Source organism: Zootermopsis nevadensis, unplaced genomic scaffold, assembly GCF_977971745.1.
Source record: "Zootermopsis nevadensis isolate Lab colony 2312 unplaced genomic scaffold, Znev_1.0 Znev_ptg000011l, whole genome shotgun sequence".
In the NCBI taxonomy this organism is placed as follows: Eukaryota; Metazoa; Arthropoda; class Insecta; order Blattodea; family Termopsidae; genus Zootermopsis; species Zootermopsis nevadensis.
Genome location: NW_028259143.1, coordinates 6,942,594 through 6,967,691, shown reverse-complemented (window position 1 = coordinate 6,967,691; position 25,098 = coordinate 6,942,594). Strand labels below are relative to the sequence as shown.

The window sequence follows — 25,098 nt, the reverse complement described above, 5'->3', positions numbered from 1 at the left end:
AAGTAGGAGATTGTTTACTAATTCGGAGTGCGCTGTAAACGAATATAAAGTCCGTTCGCCTACCATCATCACGTACGACGGCAGAAATCAGAAGTAGGTCCACCCCCGCACAATAAACTCACCCACTTCCCTAATGACAATCAAGTCAAGGTCACCCCACGTGCAGGTGCGAAGATACTAACTCTCAATCCTCCGATGTTAAAATCTTATGTAATCCAGTGAATCCTAGTAGTGTTCACAAAAACGAATTTGTTACCTCTAATTTCCGGGTTTCATTTGGTCCAAAATTTAAAGTTCATTCAATTTTGTTCCTGATGTAGACTTAATTTTATACCAACAGACATTTCAGTGCCAAGACTTCGTTTAATCACGTCATTTATTACGCTGTAACTTAACGTCAATATATTTTTCAGTTTATAAATCATGTTACCTAAGTAAATAAAATAAAACACTTGAAAGATTTGAGGTTTTGTCAGGTCGCCCTGATGATTGAGGCAGCATGGACCTCTGAAGCGTCGGTAAACTTCTACCAGACTACACGGTGCAACAACCCAGAAGACAGAAATCTCCGAATACTTGTTATTTTCTCACCCATATATATTTTTGTTGTTTGAAAAACTTCCTCCGCACACTCCCATTGCTTTAGTTTCTGACGTCATAATTTTCGTGTCATACAGTGCAGGTGCTATGCTGCCATTCGATACTCATCGTCAGATTCTGCCATTATTATTCGATCACCTGCCTACAACATTGCCAATTGAAATCCACGTTTTGCAGTCCCCAGTCTTTCATTACTCTGTTGATCTGCATGTTAAACACAGCACACATAAAGAACCCACCTTCTGATCACCCGGTACGACGCACAAGAAAGAATGAAATAAATTACGCAACTACAAACAGTTTAATAGGGAAATGGGTATAATTCTGTGCGAGCTCCTTTCGTTCTGTGCTAATACTAACACGTTATAAGAACATAACTAGCAACTTTTAAAATTCTTATTACTTGTATTTTTTTGTTGCAACAAATGACATCAAAAACACGCATGAGCCTTCACTGTGTCGTGGAATCCTATATACAAGATTTTATACTTTCTCAACCTCCACTGTCTAATAAACACAGAAGTAAGTCTTAATTGCGCGTGTTTACGCCCTAGGATAACTTTACCCCTTTTAACCTTTTATATGAACATTCGTAAATCACCATCCAATTAGAATTTGAGGTTTTACTCATCGCCCTGTTGATGGAGGCAACAAGGACCTCTGAAACATTGGAAAACTTCTACCACACTACGCGACGCAACAACCTAGAAGCCAGTCATCTCCATTATCCAATTATTATGTGTTCCGTTACCAATTTCACCATCCTCTGGAAGGGGGCTGGGAAGGTACAACTATTTTCTTTCTCCGAGAAAGAATATACAAATTCTAAGCGGGAATGGAAGCTACGACACAGAAATTCTAATCGGGAATGGAAGAACACTTCAAACGTAAATGTGACAACATGATGCATACTTTTCCTCTTCTGTTCACAATTACTACTGCTGATGCAATGTCCCTAACCTGTTTTCCTTGCACAGGTGCTGATTTCAAGTTATTCATTGTGACTGGTCCCTTTGAGTAAGTCTTGTTTCTATATTCACGTGCTCATTTGCAGTCCTCGGATTACATGCCAAGTGTAATTTTCCGAGCAGGAAACAAAGATTAGAAAACGAAAATAAAACTAAAAGTATTATTAATACATACCAGGCAGAAGAACGTGAACTGGACCGATATTCACAACCTGCATGTGTACGTCTAAGTCCCCTTAACTCCCCTTCAAGCTGCCGCCCCGAAACCAACTACAAGCACAATACGAAACCGCCCGCGCAGTGTCAACCGAGTTGATCTTATCGCTTTCAGATGGAAGCACTTGTCTGGACATAGAAGTTGTACGATAGAACTATCGAACTGAAGTAGACATTTTGTCTGCAAAACAATACTTAATTTTATGCCCTATTTGGCACTACAGTCTAGTGAAAATTAATGTGAACAAATGATCAGTTCCACATAAAAACATCAATTTTTTACAAACTTACAAAAATGAAATGGAACTTACATAGTTCTTAATATGACATCTTTTGTCTTTTATAATAAGTTTAACCCTTTCAGACGTCTATCCCACAAGTTTATTTAATTCTTGGATCATGGAACCACGCCCTTATTGTTGGTCTCACAAATTTTCTGGCCTCTCCAAATAACGTCAGATAAAACTCTTTGATTTATTGGATGCATTGTATGAAGCAAAGTCTTGTGAAAAGGAGGCATTTCCAGATGAACCTAGCTTTCTAAGTTCTGAAACCATCCTGGTCACTAACAAGTATCAGATAACCAGTGCCATGGAACAAAAACCAGCTCCAGAATATATTTTTAATGGATGTTTCATAGTCTGAATTATGTGCTTTGGGGGATACACTTTCTTCATCTGCTCTCCTTACATAAGCGACTATCAAATGTTGGGCTTCAAAATGACATTATACAGAAAAGAGAAATTTTCTCAAACCTGCTGCAGTACATATTTTTACATTCTATCCATAATTGAATATTTTTTCATTCCCTCTGTCAAAAATTGTTTCTTGGATACTTAGACACTTTCCAACCAATCTGTTTGAAGTATGTAGCAGATTGTTGAGTCACATACCTAAACTCCAGCTATAGCTAAATTCTCCAAAAGTCTAAACTAGTCTTATGAAGATCTACTTCATTTTTCCTCTACATACAACAAAGCAAAAAGTATGGACTTTTAAGATTTTGTTTATGCTGGATAATTCTTATGAACATGCTGCTTTGATCGAGGTATTATTAAAACATAATTGCTTTTTTTCACCCCTACCGCAGGACACCAAACTATAACGAAGAAACTCAAGCCTTACTACATGTTGAGGAAAAAAGAGGTAAGAAGTGACCTGACTAAAGCCTGACATCTTCCTTAAGAAACCACCACAAAATAATTCAGACAAAATTTCAAATGAACTAGAAATAGTTAGAGAATTTATTTTTCATTAAGATCTGGTTTAAACCACGTGTTTAGCTGGTCCAGTCCTTTTCATGTTAAATGTTCATTAGAGTTTCTGTTCATTTTCATGAAGTACACATTGGGCGTAATTATAAAAATCACCAAAAAATCAAATGTGCAAACAAAAATATTCAAAGTTTATAATTACAATATATACAATTTTTTTACTTATAATAAAGCACTTTTTCAGATGGTTTATTTATAATGTACAGTAATGATAAATGAATGTATACAGTAAGTAGTAATCTGGCGTAGTTCAATACATCTCTTATATATTATTGTCATTAATAAATTAAAGGCGCCATTAAACCAAAGTTTTCAGTAGGAAATTCAAAACATTATAAACATCATACCTGTAAATCAAAATCTGTTAAGTTTCAGCATTCAGTTTTTTATATTACATTAATTAACCAATTTGATTACAAATATTTAATTTTAGCAAGGCTGCATTCAAGAGCACAACTGAGCATATTTGAAATACAATAAATCCTGCTGACTGGATGTATGCAGCTCTCCTCACCTTCATTTCTTGTTTATATTATTATTTTATTCATTTTATGAACAGATCTGAACTGTGCAAACTACAACACAAAAAAAAGTTGAGAACTGGCATGGTGTGCATTCAACTCACTTCTGTAAACCACACATGAACTGCAGTATACTTCAAACTGGAAGTAATTAGTAACAAATAATGTACATAAACAAAGCTATTCATATATTCATGTAGTGACTAGCATTAATTTCTGACTGCCTCTATCGCAGCAATTTATATCAGTATTTTATCGTAACATCTGTGCACAGATGAAAATGAAATCCGTGGCGTAACAGCTCCAGAGAGCCAAAGCCGACTAGCTGGCTGCTGGCCTCACGTTCACATGCCTAAGCAGAGGTGAACGATCATCCAACCAGATATAGGGAGACGTGTGGTCAGCACGACGAACTCCCAGCCATTGCTAGCTTTCCTGACCGGATTACGCTACTCATTGTAGCTCCCCAATTTCCTCACGATGCTGGGTTGGCACCGGTCCCTTACACTGGTCAAAAGCTCATGAGAAAATTTCTTCTCCCTCGAGACTCGAACCAGCGCGCATTCTGTATCGCCGGTTCAAAGCATGATACCTCAGACTGCGCGGCTATGGCGCAGGACTCTGTGCACAGATACTGACATACAAAACTACTGTTAAAACTAAGAACTTTGGGATTTGATTTAAATTGTTTAAACAGAGATAGTACAACAGTGCAATACAATAAGAAAATGACAAGTTTCATTTCTGTAATTTAAAGTTCCTTCTGATCAAACATTTGAAGAGAATACTTCAAAATACACTTTCGTGAGACTTTTGTTTCTTATGTCAGAGATCTACAACCACAGCACTAATATCAGTAACACCTCCGGGATGATTCTGGATATTTTTCTCTGAGTTCAGTTTTAAACTGTCGAAAAAGCAGACGATTCCTTTCTTGATCCAAGTCTTTAGTTTCATGGAATGATGTAACAGTCTTTAGTCCACGGTGAACAAGAAACGCATTGTTAAGGACAGAGAACTTGAAGCCCGCAACATGCAGCTCACAGACCTAAAAATATTATGAACAGACAGTTTCCCAAATAAAAAATGTTCTGGAACTCAGATTACAACATACATGTAAAATATACGATTTTCAAAACAATTTTGTTACAATTAAAAAATACTTGATCAATACGTGTACTTTTTCAATTTATAAGACCATTAATGAGACTACTAATTTACAATAATTTTATTGTTCTTATCCGCACAATTTAATTATGCAATGATAAGAGTTTATACTCACTATATCTTACACTGGAATATCTTAAAGAACAATTAATTTTTATACTTAAAAAACTTAATGGAATATATATTCACCGGCAATTGCTGTATTACCTGACTGATTCGATTGAAACCATATTGCTTGAATCTCTCGTCATAAAATGGGATTGAATTACGTGAGATATAAAATGGTTCCCATGGGTCTTTCCACAATACTTCAAAGAGCGGTGCAAGACCTGATGAAGGAGGTTCTTTCTGCCAGGCTTCATAGTCTGTATGTACCTGTAACATCCTTAATAATGAGTTAAAATAATTATATGGTTTCTGTGACTTATAATATAAGTTACAATTTATATGATTAATGGCTCTGTAATATCACAAAAAGTATCAACAAGATTATCATATAACTTTCATCCCTGGTAACATGATAGCTATTCCGCTAGAATGCGGGAAACACAAGGAAATAGTATATATGTAGGGCAGTCAAAAAGTTCCCAGAATTGTGGTATAGCACTGTAATGGTAGGACATATGGCAACGCTTACCTAATCACCTTCAAAGTAGGACCCTTGCGCACACACACACACTTGATCCAATGATCCTGCCATTGTTAGAAGCACCGGCGCAAGGCTTCGTTTGGAATCTTCCGGAGTTCGGCCATCGCATTCGACACATCGCTGGTTGTGCAGCAATTCCTCGCTGAGAAAAGCATTCCCGTCATCACCCAACAACCATACTCTCCGGATCTCGCTCTGAGTGACTTCTGGCTGTTCCCTACTCTGAAAATGGGCCTCAAGGGGGCGAGTTTCGCAACCATGGAGGACATCAAATCGAATGCGACTGCCGAACTCCAGAAGATTCCAAACGAAGCCTTCTGCCGGTGCTTCCAACGATAGCAGGATCGATGGAGCAAGTGTGTGTGCGCACAAGGGTCCTACTTTGAAGGTGATTAGGTAAGCGTTGCCATATGTCCTACCATTACAGTGCTATACCACAATTCCGGGAACTTTTTGACTGCTCCTCGTACATAGATAAACACAGAGTCAAAAACCCTGGCACTTCCACAGAGACTAAACACTGCTGTGCTGATAAGGAATAATACTCTGATGATTCAAACAGCTCAAGGTGTTGAAGTTGAAGACAGGGTATAAAGATCAGAGTTTTATTCCACACTGACCAAACTGCTCACTGCATATACAATTAAAAGTGTCTGTGACACAATTTTCTTATTACATGCACCACAAATGTTAACGGCATTGAAATGGGTAAATGGCACTTCATATCATGCCCAGGTTTTCTCCATTATATCTGATATGATAATGGAAATCATATATGTTATTTATCTGTTCCTTAAAGACCAACTTTTTCTACATGAATTGTATCTTTCTGCACAAAAGAATGATTGGAGCAATGTATAAAGATAGATAAGCCCATAATCCTCTCTTGATACATTACATATCCAACCATCCAGGAACTGAAAGTTTAAACCTGCCACATTTCAATTAGAAGTGTGTTTCACATCTGTTTCACAAAAACAATTATGTTAGTATTACCTGACATTTCCAACAAAGTTCAATGTAAAATGGACGTATATCTCCACCATCAGAAAGTTTCAATAATTCTGTTTTCATGCGTGGAGGTGTGGCAGTCTCGCGTGCCTCAAATGCAGGTACCACATATACTGTTTTGTCTTCATGATGAGTTTCACTAAAAAGATGATTCTTCACTGCAAATTCATAAAAATCCTGCAATAAGAAACCATAACATGTATTTAAAGCTCAAAATTAATCAATAATTTTATTCACCGTCTTTACACAAGCTTATAGATTGTTAAAATCACATAAAATTATAACATTTCAACATTTGATATTGTTACATTTTAAAATGACGACATGTTTCGATGTTCATTCCATCATCGTCAGGTCTATCAATCAAAATTAAAAACTGTTGCATCTGCTGCTCTGCGTATACTGATTTTGTTCTACCCGTTAGATTTTATTTGTTTAACCTCCAGGCTTCTTCCATTTAATTTTGAGGGCTGCGCCTGGATGCCTTAAATCGGGTTGTGTGTGAGGTGCGTGTCCGATATTACGGAACGGTACAATGTCCACTGTAAAGACGGTGAATAAAATTATTGTATTGAAGAACACAAGCATGACGCAATTAAGATATAAGCAAAATTAATCAGTTTATAAGCATTCACATGAGAACCTTAAAGTTCATCTTTCTACCTTGTCCTTGTTTGTGAAATGAACACAGTAGACAGCCTAATATTTTGTATAAGACTCCATTTTTAAGCTTACAAGAATAAAATGATACAGTATCTCCAACACCTCAGTGTGAGGTGTGATGCTTGTACGTGTCATATGTGTTACAGATGTATATTATCTTCACCTGTCTAAGGTTAAAGCTGGGCAGCATGTCAATGTCCACTACAAAAACAAATTCAGCTGAGGTTCCACGGCGGGCAACATTGCGTAGTAAGTTGTTAGGAAAGCGTCTCTTTCCTGCATAATTGTTCTTTTGTTTATATGCTTCTGGTACAGGAACCTGGCATGGGGGAGAGGGGACTGGTGGTACAGTAAGGGGTGGACGACCTCCCGCAGGTAGTGGAGAAACCAGTTGGAATGAAACATTATGACGAACTGCTGAGTAGCAGAGACGCAAGCTTGCAATTCGCCACAGAGCTTCTGATAATTCATGGTCTTCAGCAAATACTGCCACAGAGATGGGTCCCTAAAATATAATGTGCAATGCTGATCAATAATAATTAAATAAATAAATATACACTCACATTGTTATTCAGCAAATATTGTAAGTTTAATGATGGTATAGCCAGGAACAGAACTCTACAAAATACAATATTATATAGTGCATGTGTGTGTGATTTCTAATTACCTTATTAACTCTGTAAGTGGCAAATGGCATCTGATTAAAAAAGACTATTCTGATAATTCACCCTTGGTCTCCATAAATGACACTGAGGATTAAACCTACCTGCCACCGTTGCACCATTGGTACAATATGGTGCAAATGGTTGAATGAACATTGGCTGACTAGAGCAATATCTGGGACAGTGCTGGAAGAACGGGGTGGTGGTTGTCGAGTCCCAGGAGCAAGATTTGGAACAAGTTGGTACTCTCCACTTGTATCTAGCACTCTTCCTTGATGCAGTGAACGTACCAGAGACGCAAATGCTGCTTCCGCCTGTAAGCCGTTATAACTGCGTGAGAACGATGGAAAGTAACAAACCTAACCTACAACTAACCTTCAGTCCATTCCTAACCTCATTCCCAGATGAAATTGGACGAACATCTTGATCTTCATTGTGATGATGTTTTGCTTCTAATCTGCTCAACAATATAAGGTGTACCACCTGTAGCACTGCAACTACAGCAACTAATACCAGCACCAACTTCCCCCATAGGAAGTGCTGCATAGTTCATGTCATGTCATAATAAAGATTTCTGCATAAAGAATGATTTTCTACAGTTACCAATGAATTGCGGCTAATAATTAAGTCATGAAAAGTGTGGTACAAAAGCAGCAATGAAGCTCATTAATGGAGTAATAATACTAGTTTATTCTTCCTGTACTATATTTCAAAAACGACACACATCGGTATTTGTAAAAAACCGACTACCTTGAACACAGAGTATAAATCACAGATCAAAAGTTTCCTTAGACGTATGTCGGTTGCGTTACGCTGTAATCCACTGTGTCGCGCCGGTGTGTTGCAGCCAGTAGGAAGAAAATAGAAAATGGAAGTAGTGCGAATGTTTGATGTACGACGCTCGACTGTTAAAGGCAATAACTGTGAGACTGTTGGGATACAAGTGGTACTAATAATTGCTTATTATGTTAACAGATGGGCAAGCAAATGAGTTATTTTGATTTTATTTAATATTGCAATGAGTTGTATTTTTATAAACAATGGCAGACGACCAAACACCTCAACAAACACGAGTTCTCCTCGTAAATGGACAAACTATTATTTTGCAAGGAGATGCAGGGGATAATTCTATAAATGAAATAAACGCCGATTTATTGCAACAGGCGTTGCAAGAAGTGTCGAATGCAGCAGAAGATGCAGTCGAAGAAGCCAACGATGAATATAGTGCACCAGTTCCTGAGACTGAAGATGCTAACGAAAATTTAGTGGCAATATTTCAAGGGGATCAAGGTGAAACGCATACCTTTCAGCTGACAGTAGAACAAGCAGAGGCGTTAGGTCTGCACTTTTCAGTTGATGACGATGATAAAACAATCCAATCCGATATAGCAGAAAATGCAGCAGAAAGTGGTCTATATATGTCTGATGAACAAAATACCCAGTTAGTATACTCAGATGAGGCAAAACATAACCCTGATGATGTTATGTTTGATGATGAATTGGATACAAACACATCTTGTGCAGACATGGCACAGAGCAGTAGTATTGACAATAGTGGACAGATGTTGGAATCATCAGGGAAAGGAGTGGAGGCCCTCTCAGCTGTTAGCTCTCTCATTAGTGATGAAAACCAACCAATAACCTTAATACCACAATTTGTTGATGGTCAGATGACATACACAGTTAAAATTCAAGATGATCACAATGAAGGCAACATTCTTCAGAATAGGCAGTTTACAAACATGGATAGTGAGCTAAAGAGTGTACCTCCTGCAGCGAGTCTTCAACAAACAAACTTAGGGGTTACATTAAGCAATAAAACTAGCTTTATCAGAACAACAATGCCATCAGTTAGTTCTAGTGCCTCAACAATTGCACCAGTGTCAACTGTACAATCTGTGTCATTATCTACATCACCTGTGCTGCAACCAGTGACCTTACCAGTATCATCTGTGGAACAGTCTATGTCCCTACCTATAGCACCTGCGCAGCGACGTGTGCCAGAACCAGTATCATCAGTCAAACAGTCTCTGTCAGCTCCAATATCGTCTGTGCAACATACTATGTCTTTGGGCAATTATCAGTGCTCTAGAATCAGTGGATCAAACATATCATTAGAGAAACAGGCCAAAGTATCATATGTTATTCTTCCTGGGAACAACACTAGTACGAATTCTTCTGTGACTACAAAACTTAGCAACACACCACTAGAAAGGCTCTCTTCATCATTTGTTTCCTCCAGTAGAAACCAGTCTCTGGTTAATTCAAACAATTTAATATCTACAACTTTGAAAAATGCATCTTCACTTCCTGTGGTTCTGTCAACAACAAATTCAGCAGTTCCAACACAGGTTGTTGCTGGTAAAAATTCTAGCCCTGCAGGAATCCCAACTGTAAGCTCAAATACAAATGCTTCATCAACCAGCATATTGGCATCTGTGGCAACAAGCACATCAGCTGGTGGCATGATCAGAGTAGTAGCAGGAGGGTCAGCTAATCGTACATTACAACCTATAATAAACAGCAACACCAATAAATTTACTAGTATCCTTGCTCCAACCTCGGGGAGGCTGATGGCTGCTACAAGCAGTGTTACAACAACACCAAAAATTGTTTCCATCAATCCATCTTCAGTCAATAAGACTTCCACAACTGCAACACCAGAAGTATCAAATATGGTGTCAGCAGCTCTTACACGAATGCCTGTGCCAAACTTTAATTCAACAAAACCACTGGGATCAAGTGAAAATCCTATACAGTTGGTGCAACATGGTCAGACATTTCACAGGTAATCAGGTAGCTTAAACCTTCCTGCTTTTGTTATTTGCTTTTCTGCGTATATAGTTTGTTTTACACACCGAATATCAAATATATTTTTTCCAAAATATTAGAGCCCTGTATTAATCACTTGAAGCTAAATCTCATCTAAACATTTTAATATTCATTTCTTGCCTACAAAAAAAACACAACACTTGGCCGTTGTAAAGATAGACCTGTAAAGGAAATAATTGCTCTTTATTCTGGTAATCATTTGAAACACATGAATACATTCTGGACATAATGCAGTAATTGAATATTAAAGGGTTAATCAGTTCCGAATCTGCTGCCATCCCAGTTATCTCAGCTGACATGGAAATGGAGACTCTGAAGAAAAGCATATCTTCAGGTAATATGGTATTCATATTGAGGTTCAAAAAGACTGCATTGTGATAGTTTTGAATGGTATTTGTATCTACAAACTGTGTGTTACAAGTACTGTATGAGTTATAAAAGGAATACTATAGCAAGATTGAAGACAGCCAAGGAAACTGAGATGTGGAAGGGATGGGAGAGCGATACTAAGGAGATTAGGGACTGAAAGAGATAAAGTAATAAAAGACAAATGTGAGGAATGAAGGTGTGAAAGAAATCATTCCCTATTGAATTTCAACAGGCTTTTTACACTATATAATGTAGACTACACATAAACTGAAGACATTTTAGAGTAGTACTAAATGAGAACTTAAAAGATAACATTTTGTTGTAGATGTGGACATTACTTTCAAATTAGATAACTGGGTAAGAATCCAATATAATTATTCCTTATGTATATTATATGTAACATGTTGTACCTCTGTCTAGTGTGCAGTCCTTGACCGAAGAACAGCTGCGGCAGATAGCAACAGTTTTGCAGCAGCAGCATCTGGAATCAGCTCCTCGAACCAAGAATGTAGTTTATGATGCAGAGACCAACACGCGCATCATATACAGGTTAAAATCACCGAAGTTTGAAGTTTCTAAAATAATTTCTTTTTCGGTGTTTGTGTTAATTCCTTGCTGAGTGCAATTTTTTAACCCACTTTTGAATCATGCTAGAAGGAATTCACAAGACATTTGTAGTAAAAGTTTACACACACAGACTTAAAATAAGTGTTTCATAGCATGTTTCAAAACAGATTTGCTCCCAATTGGATTGTCTGGTCAATATGTTAACATTACATCTTAAAGTCGTGTATAGATGCTCCAATTAATTGACATTGGTCTTCTGGACAGTAATGTTTGTATGTACCTACAAATCCACGTAATGTTACTATCCAGAAGACCAACACTGATGTCTTAACTGCCATGAGAACCTCAAATTTCATTCTCCATTTTACATTTTTATATTTCTAGGGTTGTATATCCTGAGGACTTGGACTTGCGAGATCCTCGAACACTAGATAAGGGGACAGGCTTGAATACAAGTTTGGCTTCAAGCTCAAGTAGGGGTCGGGGACGAAGAGGGCGCCCACCCAAAACAAATATGAGAGGAAGTCTTGGTAGAGGCATGGATGGAAGTTCTGGGCGCAGGGTAGGAGTAAATGCTAGTTCAGCTGATATGGACTTTGATGAGGATAGACTTATTCTTGATGATACAGCTAAGGTAAGTAAATTACTTTTGTATTCTACACAAAATGACTTTCAGTATAATAACTCCTTGTGGATTAATTAATAAATTAATTTTCAGCATTAATACATAACTAATTCCATGGCATAGGGTCTTCCTTGAACAGTTGATAGTTATGCAGCTAATCAAGAAATTTGCTGCTTTCATGGAACCTGAAGGTTCATCACCATGTTTACAAAATCCCATCGGCATACACCCATTGCTGGTATGTTTCATTCAGTTCATACCAATGATCCGAAGTAATCTCAGCAACACACTAGTTAACCTTGTCACACACTTGTTGGGTAAGTTTTGTGTGAAGCTGGTAATTATTAGTCTATGAATAGGTACAATAATAGATCTCTTCCGTTGCTGTGACAATTCTTCCTTAAACCAAAGTATATTAGTTTATGGATCTCAGAATCTAATGCTACTAATTTGAGCAGGGTGAACGGAAAAAACAGTTAGCACGGACAAGATCTGGACGCTTGTCTCGTCCACCTAGACATATGGTGAAAGACTATAAGAGGCTGCACCATCTTGACTTTGCTGACGCCGATATGGATGATTCTGATGGAGGCTATTCAGACTACCAGATGAGTGAACATGAGGCTGAGGATCCACCAGAGAAGACCGACAGCAAGGAGCTGCTGCCAGGTTTGTGTCCAGGGTCGAGTTAGTGGCAGAACATTTGCCCTGGATTTAGTGCAGTTGGAACTCGGCCTTGACTTTGGCCAGCTGCATCAACATTTCTCCATGCTTTTCTTTACAATTTTTTGTTTTAAAGTTCAGTTCATGTCATACTTCAGGATTACATTTCAGTTTTTCAGCTGAAATTCAGATATACAAATATATTAGTATTCAGAATTTTACTTGGTTTCATTGTGGTCTGTAGGGTAAAGGAAGGCAATAAATTCATGTGAAAGTTCATAAGTTGCAGCATGTAACATAATGAAGAAACTATGCACAGTGTTTGAACATTTGTGATACACTAGTAAATACTTCTTAACAATCAAAAGATAAGTAAAATAAAATCATGAATACCTAAAATACATGCCCTGAACCAGTGTGAGCATTCATACATGTCAGTAGTATGTTTCAGAACGACGTAAAACTACAAACACTATTAGGTTTGTTTTCTGAACATGCATTTAAGGTGTACTACTGCTAATATTTCTTAAAATGTTCCAAAGCTGGAGGGAGTAATTTTAATATTCTTTAATGATATTTCACGAACCTGTAGTGTATAACATGAAGACAGGATAAAATGAAGTGTCCCAAAGATGCAACACGTGATATGCTAGTACAGGTAACCAATAATTTTATGGAATAAGCAGAATTATAAATACAGCACTTAATGTTTTTCTCATTCTTTGAGCGATATTAGGATTAATACCATAAAACAGACCATAATTTCTGTCTTCCACACCACATTATTGCATAATCCTTGCAGTTAAACTATTTTCATTATTTAAAAATGGTTCAGATATTGAATTTATACAATGCTGACATTGTTTACTATATCAGTTTAGTTACAAGCTGTCACTGTGAGTAGGTATTTTAAGTTTTATGCTCACACGAACCTATACTGCATGCATGAAATTAGATTGGCAATGATGAGTTCTAAACTTTACAGTTTCAAGTATTGTACACATTCAGAAATTTTAAATTTCATTACCTGATTCATTTCACCATACTCATTTTACACAGGACTGGCAGTACCAAAACGCAAAATCTCATCACATTTCCGATGTCCAACGTGTCAGAAAATATACCTTGGATACAACCGAATGTCCCGACACTTTGAAATGTATCCAGATCATGGTAGTATTGAACAACTGCACATGCAAAATCAAACTAGCAGCAGCAATAACAATAATAATAATGATAAAAGTCAAACTCCTACTACAAATTCAGGTGAGAGGGATTTTTAATGTTTTTAAAAGTTTTGTGGATACTTTATTATAAAGAGAGAAAATTAATTTTGCATTAGAAAAGGCTTATGCTTATTAATAAACCACAATTTCTGAAGAAAAACTAGTTTAGTAAAGCTAATAGTTATTAATTTCAGTAAATATAGCATAATGCAAAACTGATTGTGGCATATTAATGCTGAAATGTCTGAAAAGAACAGCTCAGGTTAAAGTATAGATGGAAAATAAATACAAAATTTGCATCTAATATTGCATCATTATTATGTAATATACATGTTAGTATAATGTTAACCAGTTGTTGGCTGAACAAGGTTGTGAAGAACAAGTCTGAAATGTGTATATCAAATATATATGTCAGACAGTGAACCTAACCTAACCTTACTTGTTCCAGAGCCTAATGAGGCAACAAAAGTTGGTGTTGGTGTCAGAAGTACTGGCCTCAATGGCATAGTTCGCACAGGTACAGGTAGACGTCGTGGCAAGAGAAGAGGTCCTTGGGCATATACAACCCCTGAAGCTCGTTCCCAAAGGCGTAAAGGAAAACTCCGTGAGGTTGGGCATTATTCCATGCACTGTCAATTTATAGTAACTACATCAGTACGATTTGTGCCCTTCATTGCGAAGAATATGGTTCCTTTACATTTGTTTATTGTACTGGCATTTCTAAATATGGAGGGCCAAGCAGAATGTGGTATATAAAGATCGCATTTAAAGAATGGTAAACTAATTTCTCTGCCATGTTTTATGGCTATATAACCATTTTTAAAGAAACCATATCCCCCCTAAATGTGTCATAAAAGAAGCATAATAAATATGTGCAGATAGAAGTGGACTCAACAGCTAGACATGAATTATGTAATGAAATATGATATTACACATCAATGTTACAAATGGTAACTACTTTATGTAAGGTAATATAATTCTGTATATAGGATTCAAGTTGTGTTATACCTTGCTGTTTTACTGTTCCCGATTTACCCAAGCATGTGCTTATGTGCCCGAAACCAACACCGAAGAGACAAGATCAAACATATACTGGAAAAAGTCCCTATAAATATCAGACGACATTACACACTATCCTAATACAAATGTATGGTCATTATCATCATCATTAAAGAGTAGCTGCTTTAAATAAAACATTTCAATACTTTATCAAGGGTAGGCATAGATTGATGAAAGTTAATCCAAAATCTACATTTGGAAGCAGATACTAGGAAGGCAAACAAACTTCAAATTTGAGATGAATTAAAAACTCATCAAACATCCAAGGAATTGTAATTATTATTCTACCTATTTGTATGGTCTTGTACGCTGAGGAACGCGCTCTTCCTTATATTCTTAACGTACTTAAATCTAAATGGAATGCACGAATGAGAAAATATAAAACAGAGAAATCCGGTTCAGAAACCAGCCACTTGAAAAACAAGGTTGGATGATAATATTAACTGTACAGTGTAAAATGATAGAATGAGTAATGACTAATGAAATGGAAAGTGGAAGGAACAGTTGTGGTCTTTGGGCTCTGACATTGTCTATTCCTGTAGGTTACCAGTGTTCCTCTGAAATGTTTTGTTGCCACCTACAAGTCTATATGGCATCACAACCCAGAAGACCATAAATTATATCTTCCCTACCATGAGAACCTCAAAGAAAATCCTAGTCTAATTTAAAGTGATATCCTAGTATTTGCCTGATTAGAGAAAAACTTATAGTGTCACGACAGGATAGCTGGTCTATGGGCCAAGATTTGAACCTGGTACCTCCTGAATACAGAGCAGGAGTGCAGTGTTCATTACAGAAAGATATTCAAATGTATTTTCAAGACCTACGTCATGAAGCGGCATTTAGGATTGAAATGGCATACAATAAGATGTTTTAGCGCATTAACTTTCCAGAGAGTTTTTATATATACATATGGAAAAGTTGTTTTGTTTTTTTCTAGAATAGGAAACCTCTTCTAGTACTTGAACATATGGATGAGTTCCTTAAAAAAGATGGAATTTCTAACCTTTTCAAAGGATAGTGCTGACTACAGGATGATTAGATTTTTAGATAAGCATAACTAGATCCTAAAGTACCTTTAAATGAACTTCTTTGAATGAGATACTTTGTTGTTGTTTCTTTTCTTTTCTTTTTTTTTTTTTTTTTGGGGGGGGGGGGGGTGTTAAAGTTAGGTTTAACTGTTAAATGGTCCTGAGAGAAGTGGTTACTTTATATCTCAGAGTAATAAATCTGGTAAATTTTACATCTCTACACAAGACAAATAGAAACTGAAATTTAATATGAAATTTATGTTCAGGTATTGGCAGCATGTGAAGCAAGTGAACTGGCAGAGGTTGCAGGTCCTGCTGTAGCAGGTGTTCTCTCTCTCTGGGACTTAATGTTGCTTCGAGTGGAAGCTGTAAGGGCAGAGGAGAGCTACGTTGTCACAATGTGTGATGAACTGCAAGCACTACTAGAGAAGGTGCGAACTGTTGTTAGTGATATCCTCAAGCCACTGGATGTCAAGGTTAAGAGCAAAGAACACCAACTGGAGGTAAATCTTTTATATTCAAAATGTTAATCATATGCCTTTGTTAGCTTTGACATCATAGGAGAAACACTGTAGCTTCATATTTAAAGCTCATGAACAGTTTCCCATAGACATCTTGATGACATGATGTTTAAGCCCTGGGGGAACATATCCTCACCGTTTGAAATTTTTAAGTTTTTAACAGTTAAGACAACATTCATAGAGAGAATGTTAGGTTAATATCCTCTCTCTTCAGCTTCAGGATGAACTGCTGTGTACAACACTTGGCGTGGCCAGTGGGACATATCTTGTGGATGATCGGAAGTTGCAGCATTTCATTGGCGTCACAGAACCACCTGATGGGCAAATAGTGAAACGCATGAGAATGAACACGCAGGATGATGTAAAAGTAGAAAAAGAAGATATAAAACCCAGAAGTGTGAATGAAAATCATGTTATGATGGACGAATGTAGTGCCAATAGTGGTAGTACTGGTGGTAGAGATGATGGCCATGTTAGCAAGAACAAAGAAACTGAATGTCCTGAAGTTCTTTCAGCTCTCACTTTAGTTGCCAAATCAGCCTTAGGTCACGAATCAGAAAGGGATCATTCACCTATCCCTGCTCGGACATCAGGGGATGATGGTTCTAAAGTGGTAGGTGAAGTGACAAAAAGTAAAGATTTCCTGCTCTCAAGTGAGAGCAATGACATGTGCGTGAAACTTGCGTCTGGAGGTGATGGACATGGTATAGGTACAGGAACAAGATTACAGCAGTTAGATCATTCATCTGAATTTGCTAACTCTGAGCAGCAAACACAGGATCTTCAGACTGTAGATGACATTGTAAATGAAAGACTAAAGAATCTCACTGGTGGAAGCAGTTTAGTAGACTTTTCAGTGTCCGTACCCATGAATGTGGTATCAACATCCTCCATTGATATTCCAAAGCCATCCATCGTTTCTTCACAAGATCTGATGGATAGGCTTGGCCAGTTCCGGTCTCTGCAATTACCTAATGATGTAACAAGTAATGCAGTGTCATCGTATGATCCAGAAATGGCCTTGGCTGCAATGGGTGAAGGTGGCCCAGACTCTGTTAATACATCAAATCAACACTTTCCTTCTACATTGCAGCAGATGGAAACTGTGCCTAGTGATTCTGGTTCTTCATTTGATCCTGAAGTTGCACTGGCTGCTATGGGTGAAGGAGAACAATCTGCATCAGTGGAACCTCAGCATGCCCAGTATCAAGACATTGAAGATGTGCCAAATGGCTCTACATTCACTCCAGAAGATGCTCTTGTGGCAATGGGAGAAGGTGAACACAGCACTGTTGCAGATGCAACACATGGACAGTTTCAGAATACCCTGCCTCAGATAGGGGACATCACAGATGATCCAAGGCCTCCATTTGATCCTGAAATGACTTTGGCTGCAATGGGAGAAGGAGAACAAGTCACAAATGGTGGACCAACAGAAAATCGGTTTCAGTCTGCCCTACCAGAAATCACTATGGATATAACTGGAAACACTGGAACACCATTTGATCCTGATGTAGCTCTTGCTGCAATGGGTGAAGGAGACAGATCATCAGCAAATGAGATGCAGGACCAATTCTCCTTAGCAGGAAATACATCAAGTAACACATACAGCTCAGGAATTGATCTTGGCGACATTGGTGATGGTGAAACTAACAAATCAGTTACACAGTGTACAGGGAATGTAACTAATGTTTCTAGGTTTGATCCTGACATGGCTCTGGCGGCTATTGGCAAAGCACAGACTATCGCAGTCGGTGAATCGGCGCACATTCCTTACCAGTCCTCCTTACCACAGCCAAATACATCAAGTGAACCTGGCTCTTCATTTGATCCAGAAATGGCATTGGCTGCTATAGGAGAAGGAGAATCTGTTCAGACATGCACATCCTCACAGAGGGAGCATGCAGGCTCTTTTCAGCTGCAGTGTGCTCCTGATCTGGGACTGACTGACACAAGCATGGATGTGAGTCTGGATGAGTCAGGCCCTGAACTTGACTTTGAAGCTCTTAGTGAAGAATTCAACAGGAACACTAGACACAGATGATGCAGCGAAAAGGCCAGTGGAGCCCATCCTTAATTCATAATGCCAGATCTTTACAGAGGCTGTGAGTCGGTCTCAGAGGTGATATTACCATAAGTACATCAGAGTAGAAAGTAGATGGGCATGAACAAAGAAAAGCTACTAGAATAGACAAATTCTGGGCATGTTGTCATTGAGACTGATAAAGCAAAGGATGTAAATTTGATAATACAATCAAAACACCAAATCAGTGTGAGGTATTTGGTCTCTCTTCCCCCCCCCCCCCAAAAAAAAAAAACACACTGTAGTTGTCTGGATCTTGCAGAAAATTACATTTTATATATTCAATTAGACATGTCCCAAATTGTCCTACATAAAAGGAGATATTAATTTGTTCGGAAGATTCTCAGATACAAGTAAATGAACTTTTACTGGAAACCAATTCATTTACCATGTAAATAATGTAATGACTGTACAGTTATATAAAATAAATTCATGTAGTTTATAAATTTTCAATGAAAGCTGTGATGCTCACTTTTGCCATCAGATTTCTATTGTAGAATTAGCACTCGTTTGTTGTTGGGCAACTACATTAATGTTGCAAATTAATTAAAATAGGTTTATGTTGCTAATTTATTAAACTTGATTTACAAAAATATAATGTACATAATGTACTGAAATTAAATAATATACTTCTATAGCAGGATGGAAAAATTTATGTTTTTGATAAGCATGTGTGAATGCATTGTATGCAAAATTCTAAAACAGAAGGTTGTTAATAAAAGTCAAAGAAGAAATATCTTTGGTAAAACCACACAGGAAGCTGAATAATAATTACTCCCTTACCAGTGTCAAATGTTGTCTATGTAATTATATCAACAAGGTAAAGTATATGCAGATACATATTCTTTGTAGTCAGTAAGTCTGAAGTCATGGGGCATAATCAGAAATGAGAATTTTTATAGTAGTAGTCAGAATCCAAAATCTGTTAATAGAGTTCGAAAAGAAATGACGACAATGATTTGGCCACATAAAAATAATGGATAGGAGGACATAAGAGTTAACATTTAAAAGAATGAGACCCACTCGCCCAGAACGAGATGGTACCAGATGACAAGACGAGAGGGAACAGCTGGCAAGAAAAGGAAAGGTTGTGGGAAGACTGAAGACAGTGAACATTTTTCATCCATTGTCCCATTAAAAGATACCAGAAGATTGTATAAAAATAGCAAAGCATTTTATGCAACTGATGAATCTTAGTTAGCATTTTATGTTACAAGGGCAATGACTTAAATGTGTCTAGTCCTATGGAAGCATGGAACTGAGCGAATTAGTTCAGCATATACTGTGCCATGTCTCCCATCTACATTCCCAGCTCACCATTCCATCCAACTTTAAGTAACAACAGTTCTAGAAGAGCAGCATAAGTCAAAGTTCCTGGTTAAGCAATATACCCTCCCTTCTTCAGTTCATCCCACTTGCACACAAATGTTTCCACTTTAGGAAAACAAATGACATAAGATGGAAAGAGAAAAAGGGACTACATTAAAATTGCTAATTGGACCTTTCCATTTGTAGCTGTTCATGTAGTATCCCAGCATCCTAAATATGTACAATAATTCATTGGTAAGTACAACAGGTGCCTTTCTCAAGAATATGACATCAATAAACAAGTTTGGAGACATGTACTGTACAGAGTACATGAAACTTCCAAAGGTGTTCTTTATGTTACATCTGATAGATGTGACATGAACAAGATGTATCATCATAATGTTGGTCTGACCTAATGGCAACAACAAAAAATTCAGCCCATACTGCAAAGAAAACTGTCTCCATTACAAAGAACTTCAGCAGAATAGACACTGTTCTGACAATGTCATGGCAGCCAATCCTACTTTAAAAAAACCTATCACCACTTACAAAGATCATGTAAAAACCTTTGGGACTTGCACTCTTCTGCTCTACTATTTGGGGGAGGGGGGGTCAAATCATAACTCAATGCTAAAATCAGTGATACTGAACCATACTGCTAGTGCAAGCTGAAAGTCAGTTATCAAAACAGCCAGTTCTTAGAAATCAATTCTATTGTTATGACTCAAAATATTTAGGCTGGTGTTTACAGAAATGGGAGGAACCAAGATTCAACCCTGTACATTTACAAATGCACAACTGATTCACTACAGCTATATAGGCTGCTGCAAAAGTCGACACACTGAGATGAATATGATTTCCATTGTGATTTTGCACTTAATTTAATTACTTCTCATGTCTGGCCTCAAATACTATTTTAAGTATCCAAAATGGTCACCTTCAACATTGATATAACTTTGCAGCCTGGGATACTGTGTTCTGACTTTTGCAGAATTCTATAATGTGTATATTACAGCTTCATTTATGAGTACAAATGAAAAATGAGTGAAGTTGGTATCAAGGTTGCATTAACATGCCATTTTTCCAAAGTAGTGCCCACATTTATAAATGATCAACTACCTTTGATAAAACATTCATGATCAATAAGAATGTCCTTTGCAACCACATTTGGGGTTGAAACCCATAGGTTGAGAACCACTGTTACACATATTTTAGCCAATCATCATCATCATCATCATGACCGACTGACCAGTTATATGATTTATCTACATCTTATCCATCCTGAAAATTCATGCAGGTGGGGCTGGTATAATGAATTAAATACTTTAGGACATTTGCTTTATTTTGTATAAATTTATCACACAAGATGCCAAAATCAATCATTGTTAAGATTTCTAGATACCACGGATAACACTACTATCTGTGCCCTGTTTCATGCAAAATACTCTCTAACAATAAATCCACGTTTGAGTCTATATATGGTTGATGAACCCATGTAGCTGTATGATACATAAGTGCTTCCTTAGTGCAACAGTGCGCTATATTATTCTTCACTCTGTTCTTTGCTATAAGTTCAAGTCTGTAGGCCTCATAAATCTCATCACTTACTTTGCCTGAAATATAATAATTTTAATTACATTTGTTATTCTTTTGTGTTCAAAATACTTGGAAGTTGATATTTTTTACTGATTTTGTCTTTGAATTTGTATATTATACTACCAACTGCTGATGACTGTTATTAATGTGTATACACCAAATCGAAAGAGCAGGTTTATCAACAGATTATTTTCATAACCTTGCATTAAATCTCATTAATCACAATTTAGAAGAACATGTTCAAATCAACTGTGCAAAACAGAGACAGCGGTTAGGTGAGAAAATGAAGAGATTCATTTCACTGACTCTTGGTTTACTTAACAATGTTTTCTGACTACCTACATTATGCAGGCAGACATAATTATATCAATTATAATCCACTAAGGAGTGAATAGTGTCTTACACATTTTTAACCTTTATCAGTGTGCACCACAGTTTATAGTGCATTCCAGCTAAACTATTAATCCCAGAGTCAAGGTCTGTCTGGCAACCCCATAATATAGAAGTATAAATCCCAAATTCCCAGATGATAAATGTTAAACCTACCATCCCAGCATTTGCCTGTAGGAACTGAGAAAAACTACAAGAAACTTCAGTCAGGTTAGCCAGGCTCTAGACCAAAATAAAAATTATGGTATGGTAATGTGATCAATGAAAAGATGACTCCATTCTAATAGAGAGAACAGTAAATTCAACAATAAAAGGTACATATTTACCATATCTGTCTGATGACCATGTAAGAAACATAGGTGTTTTATTGGTATTCTGAAGTTTCTCAAGTTTCTCCACACTATGCATCTGTTGGGCAACTGTTTGTAGCTGCCCCACTATTTTGTTCTAAAGAAAAGGGAAAACCTACTTTACCAACACGAACTAGCTTTAGCAAGATAAATCTCCACATTTTATGCTGTCATATACAGACATCAAGTCAGATATTTCAATTGTGAATGTAGAAGTGAAACTACATGACAATAGATTTGTCACAAATTGCTAAACTCTGAACACACTGTGCATCTAGATGCGTCTCACTTTCCATACATTGCCTGATATACGAAAGGCTTCCCAAACCCACAAATACACATTTACTTTTAAGATAGCAACTACAATATTTGCCAGAGTGTTTGAAAACCTTCAATATTTGACATGGCTTATCCCCAAACATACATTAAACAACAGGTACAAAAACCAATGGACAAGGAACTTATAAGATTAAAAAAGAAGTCACTAACCATGAGAACCATATTACAAATGCATTAACATCCTTTTTCACTACAGCAACAAAGTTATAAAGCTCAAAAAAAAAGGAAAGGGGGAACGTTTTGACGTATATTTCACTTACATGAACTCAAAGAAGCAACCACTAGACAGAAAAAACACAAGTCTTTAAACAGATAATGTATCAGCTTGAATGATCAGATATAGTTTTGTTTAGTTCACAATAACTTACTCTACTCTCTTACAAGTTATGATTTACTCTATGTTGTACATACCATGACCTGTATCACTTCATCCAACTGTTCACACTGTGCCTCAAGTCCCTCTGGATAGATCTGTGAACTTCCTTCAGCAGCAACCTCGATCCTGAGCATGAAAATTAAATTTGCCTCGTGACTTCCAACAAAGACTATAAGTAAAGCTGCCCCACTTTACGCCATGCTGACACTTGAAGGACGAGGAGGTTTATCTCCTACTCGTTCTTAACCTTAGCACTAGGTGGGGTCGAGTGGTTAGTGTCACGCCCCAGCTGTGGTTTACCCCCAGGAAAGGACCCCAGTACCCATTGCACAAGGGGCTGGGTGAACCCTATAGTTGGTCTGGACACGAAGGCTAGAGGAAAAATCCTCTGCCTGTCAGGGACTAAACCCCAGTCGTCCAGTTGCTATACTGATTGAGCTATCCCAGCTCCAAAATGTTCATGACAGTGGCTAGAATTTATTTTGTACATCAAGTTGATATAAAATAATGAAGTGTTACTAATCCACTAAATCACTTAGAAATTGTGCATTTTTAAAATTTTGTTGTTGGTTTACAGCCACTGGATGACAACTGTTTTCTTGATGTGCTTAATGCAACAAAACTGGTGAGAATTGCACAATAAGATTACACAACATCACAACTCAGACAACCACAACCCACATTTTCACTGCTCCTAAAAGCTAAAAACTCATATAACCAACTGCAGTGTTATTTTCTAAAATGTTGGACAATTCCTTTCATCATAACCCTCAACTGGCAAACTATCATAATCACAACAATACTTTTTTACTGGTATCAATCAGAAAAATGGGGTATTTCATTACAGCAATACCTGAACACTGGTTTCGGGCACTTTCTTTTTACTTTCACAAATTTCAGTACCTTGTAAAGATGTCAGTATTCGTAACCTTTTATATTTTCCAGTACTTTACTTATTTCTTATGAACTATAATTATTAATCAATATTCTCTTCCAAATAACTTTCAATATTGCACTATGGACCCTGGAGAAACATACTGTTTATGAGACATGCAGGGTTAATATAAGTCAAAGGCAATTTGTTTGGTCATCAAGTTTTGTTTCCACACCTTCAACTTAAGACAAATGTGTATGTCACTCACAATGTGTATTTATGCGTTTTATAAGTAAAAACTGTCACTAAACTGATTTCACAATCATGATTTTCAAAAATTAATTGATAGAAGTACAAAACTTACAGAACAGGGAGTTTCATGGCCATTACAGTGTTAAGGATTTGTACTCCAAGCAAATGTTGAACGTTCCATTCTTGTATAAGGTTGTGGAAGTCTGCAGCTGCATCTCGTACTCTGCGTGCATTTCCAGTCAAATTACCACACTGTAGTATCTTTTTCACAGGACTCTCCTTAACTAAACAAAACACAAACATTCACCGATTAAACCAGGGCATACTAAGACAATTGGAAAACATGTTTATACACACAAATAAAGAGTATGAAACTAAATTGACGGCCAACCAGCTACAATAACAAAATCGTATACGCAAATACCAAACTTCAGCCGGACAAACGGAATTGTAACATACACAACGTAATGAAACAAAACATTCATCTAAATAATGGCACGGTAATATGTGCATTCATTACCTGTCACGAACGAAAAACTGGGAGAGTATAAAGTTGGCTCCATTTCCTTCTCCTAGCCATTAATGAATGAGTACGTTGATTAACTCCCACGTGTAGATCCCTTCAAGAATACACGTATTCTTCCTGCATTTCTAGTCAATTCAATATGCAGTACTACTACGCTCACGACATTCTCAGTACCTGAGCAATATAATAACATCCAATAGTACGAACTTATTCACCAATCTGACTGTTAATATACTGTTTCACAAATGACAGAGTTAATCATGTCATTGAAGTTTGCTATAGGGACAGGTTTGTATCTTCAGAATATGTAATTCAACTAATGGCGCTTTATTCGAATGGCGTCCTTGATTCATACCTCAAGATTTGTATAGCTGAATTCA

General features: G+C 37.1%; 4 protein-coding genes across 4 annotated transcripts in view; 1 reads left to right on the top strand and 3 right to left on the bottom strand.

The window, feature by feature from the left end:
* LOC110828107 (leucine rich repeat protein connectin) overlaps positions 1–1,867 on the bottom strand; it is a 288,857-nt gene extending 286,990 nt beyond the window's left edge. Inside the window, exon 1 of the mRNA XM_022060466.2 lies at positions 1,744–1,867. The gene's annotated coding sequence lies outside the window, so the exon portion shown is untranslated. The remainder of the gene's footprint in view (positions 1–1,743) is intronic.
* A 1,301-nt stretch (positions 1,868–3,168) lies between these two features.
* Positions 3,169–8,475, bottom strand: LOC110828129 (beta-1,4-glucuronyltransferase 1). The gene is made up of 6 exons (XM_022060525.2): positions 8,125–8,475; positions 7,836–8,045; positions 7,233–7,574; positions 6,392–6,583; positions 4,954–5,121; positions 3,169–4,627 (listed from the first exon to the last, which is right to left on the bottom strand). Exons 1-6 carry the CDS (start codon positions 8,275–8,277, stop codon positions 4,433–4,435), a joined length of 1,260 nt encoding a protein of 419 aa, XP_021916217.1. The 5' UTR covers positions 8,278–8,475; the 3' UTR covers positions 3,169–4,432.
* Positions 8,476–8,549: 74 nt separating this feature from the next.
* Positions 8,550–19,460, top strand: LOC110828126 (uncharacterized). Its single transcript, XM_022060516.2, has 8 exons — positions 8,550–10,519; positions 11,353–11,481; positions 11,884–12,133; positions 12,583–12,793; positions 13,847–14,053; positions 14,462–14,622; positions 16,370–16,606; positions 16,839–19,460. Exons 1-8 carry the CDS (start codon positions 8,772–8,774, stop codon positions 18,666–18,668), a joined length of 4,773 nt encoding a protein of 1,590 aa, XP_021916208.1. The 5' UTR covers positions 8,550–8,771; the 3' UTR covers positions 18,669–19,460.
* A 1,879-nt stretch (positions 19,461–21,339) lies between these two features.
* Positions 21,340–24,892, bottom strand: LOC110828133 (cyclin-dependent kinase 2-interacting protein). Its single transcript, XM_022060534.2, has 5 exons — positions 24,713–24,892; positions 24,305–24,476; positions 23,102–23,192; positions 22,328–22,448; positions 21,340–21,628 (listed from the first exon to the last, which is right to left on the bottom strand). The coding sequence occupies exons 1-5, from the start codon at positions 24,753–24,755 to the stop codon at positions 21,432–21,434; spliced, it is 624 nt and encodes a 207-aa protein (XP_021916226.1). The 5' UTR covers positions 24,756–24,892; the 3' UTR covers positions 21,340–21,431.
* Positions 24,893–25,098: the final 206 nt, after the last annotated feature.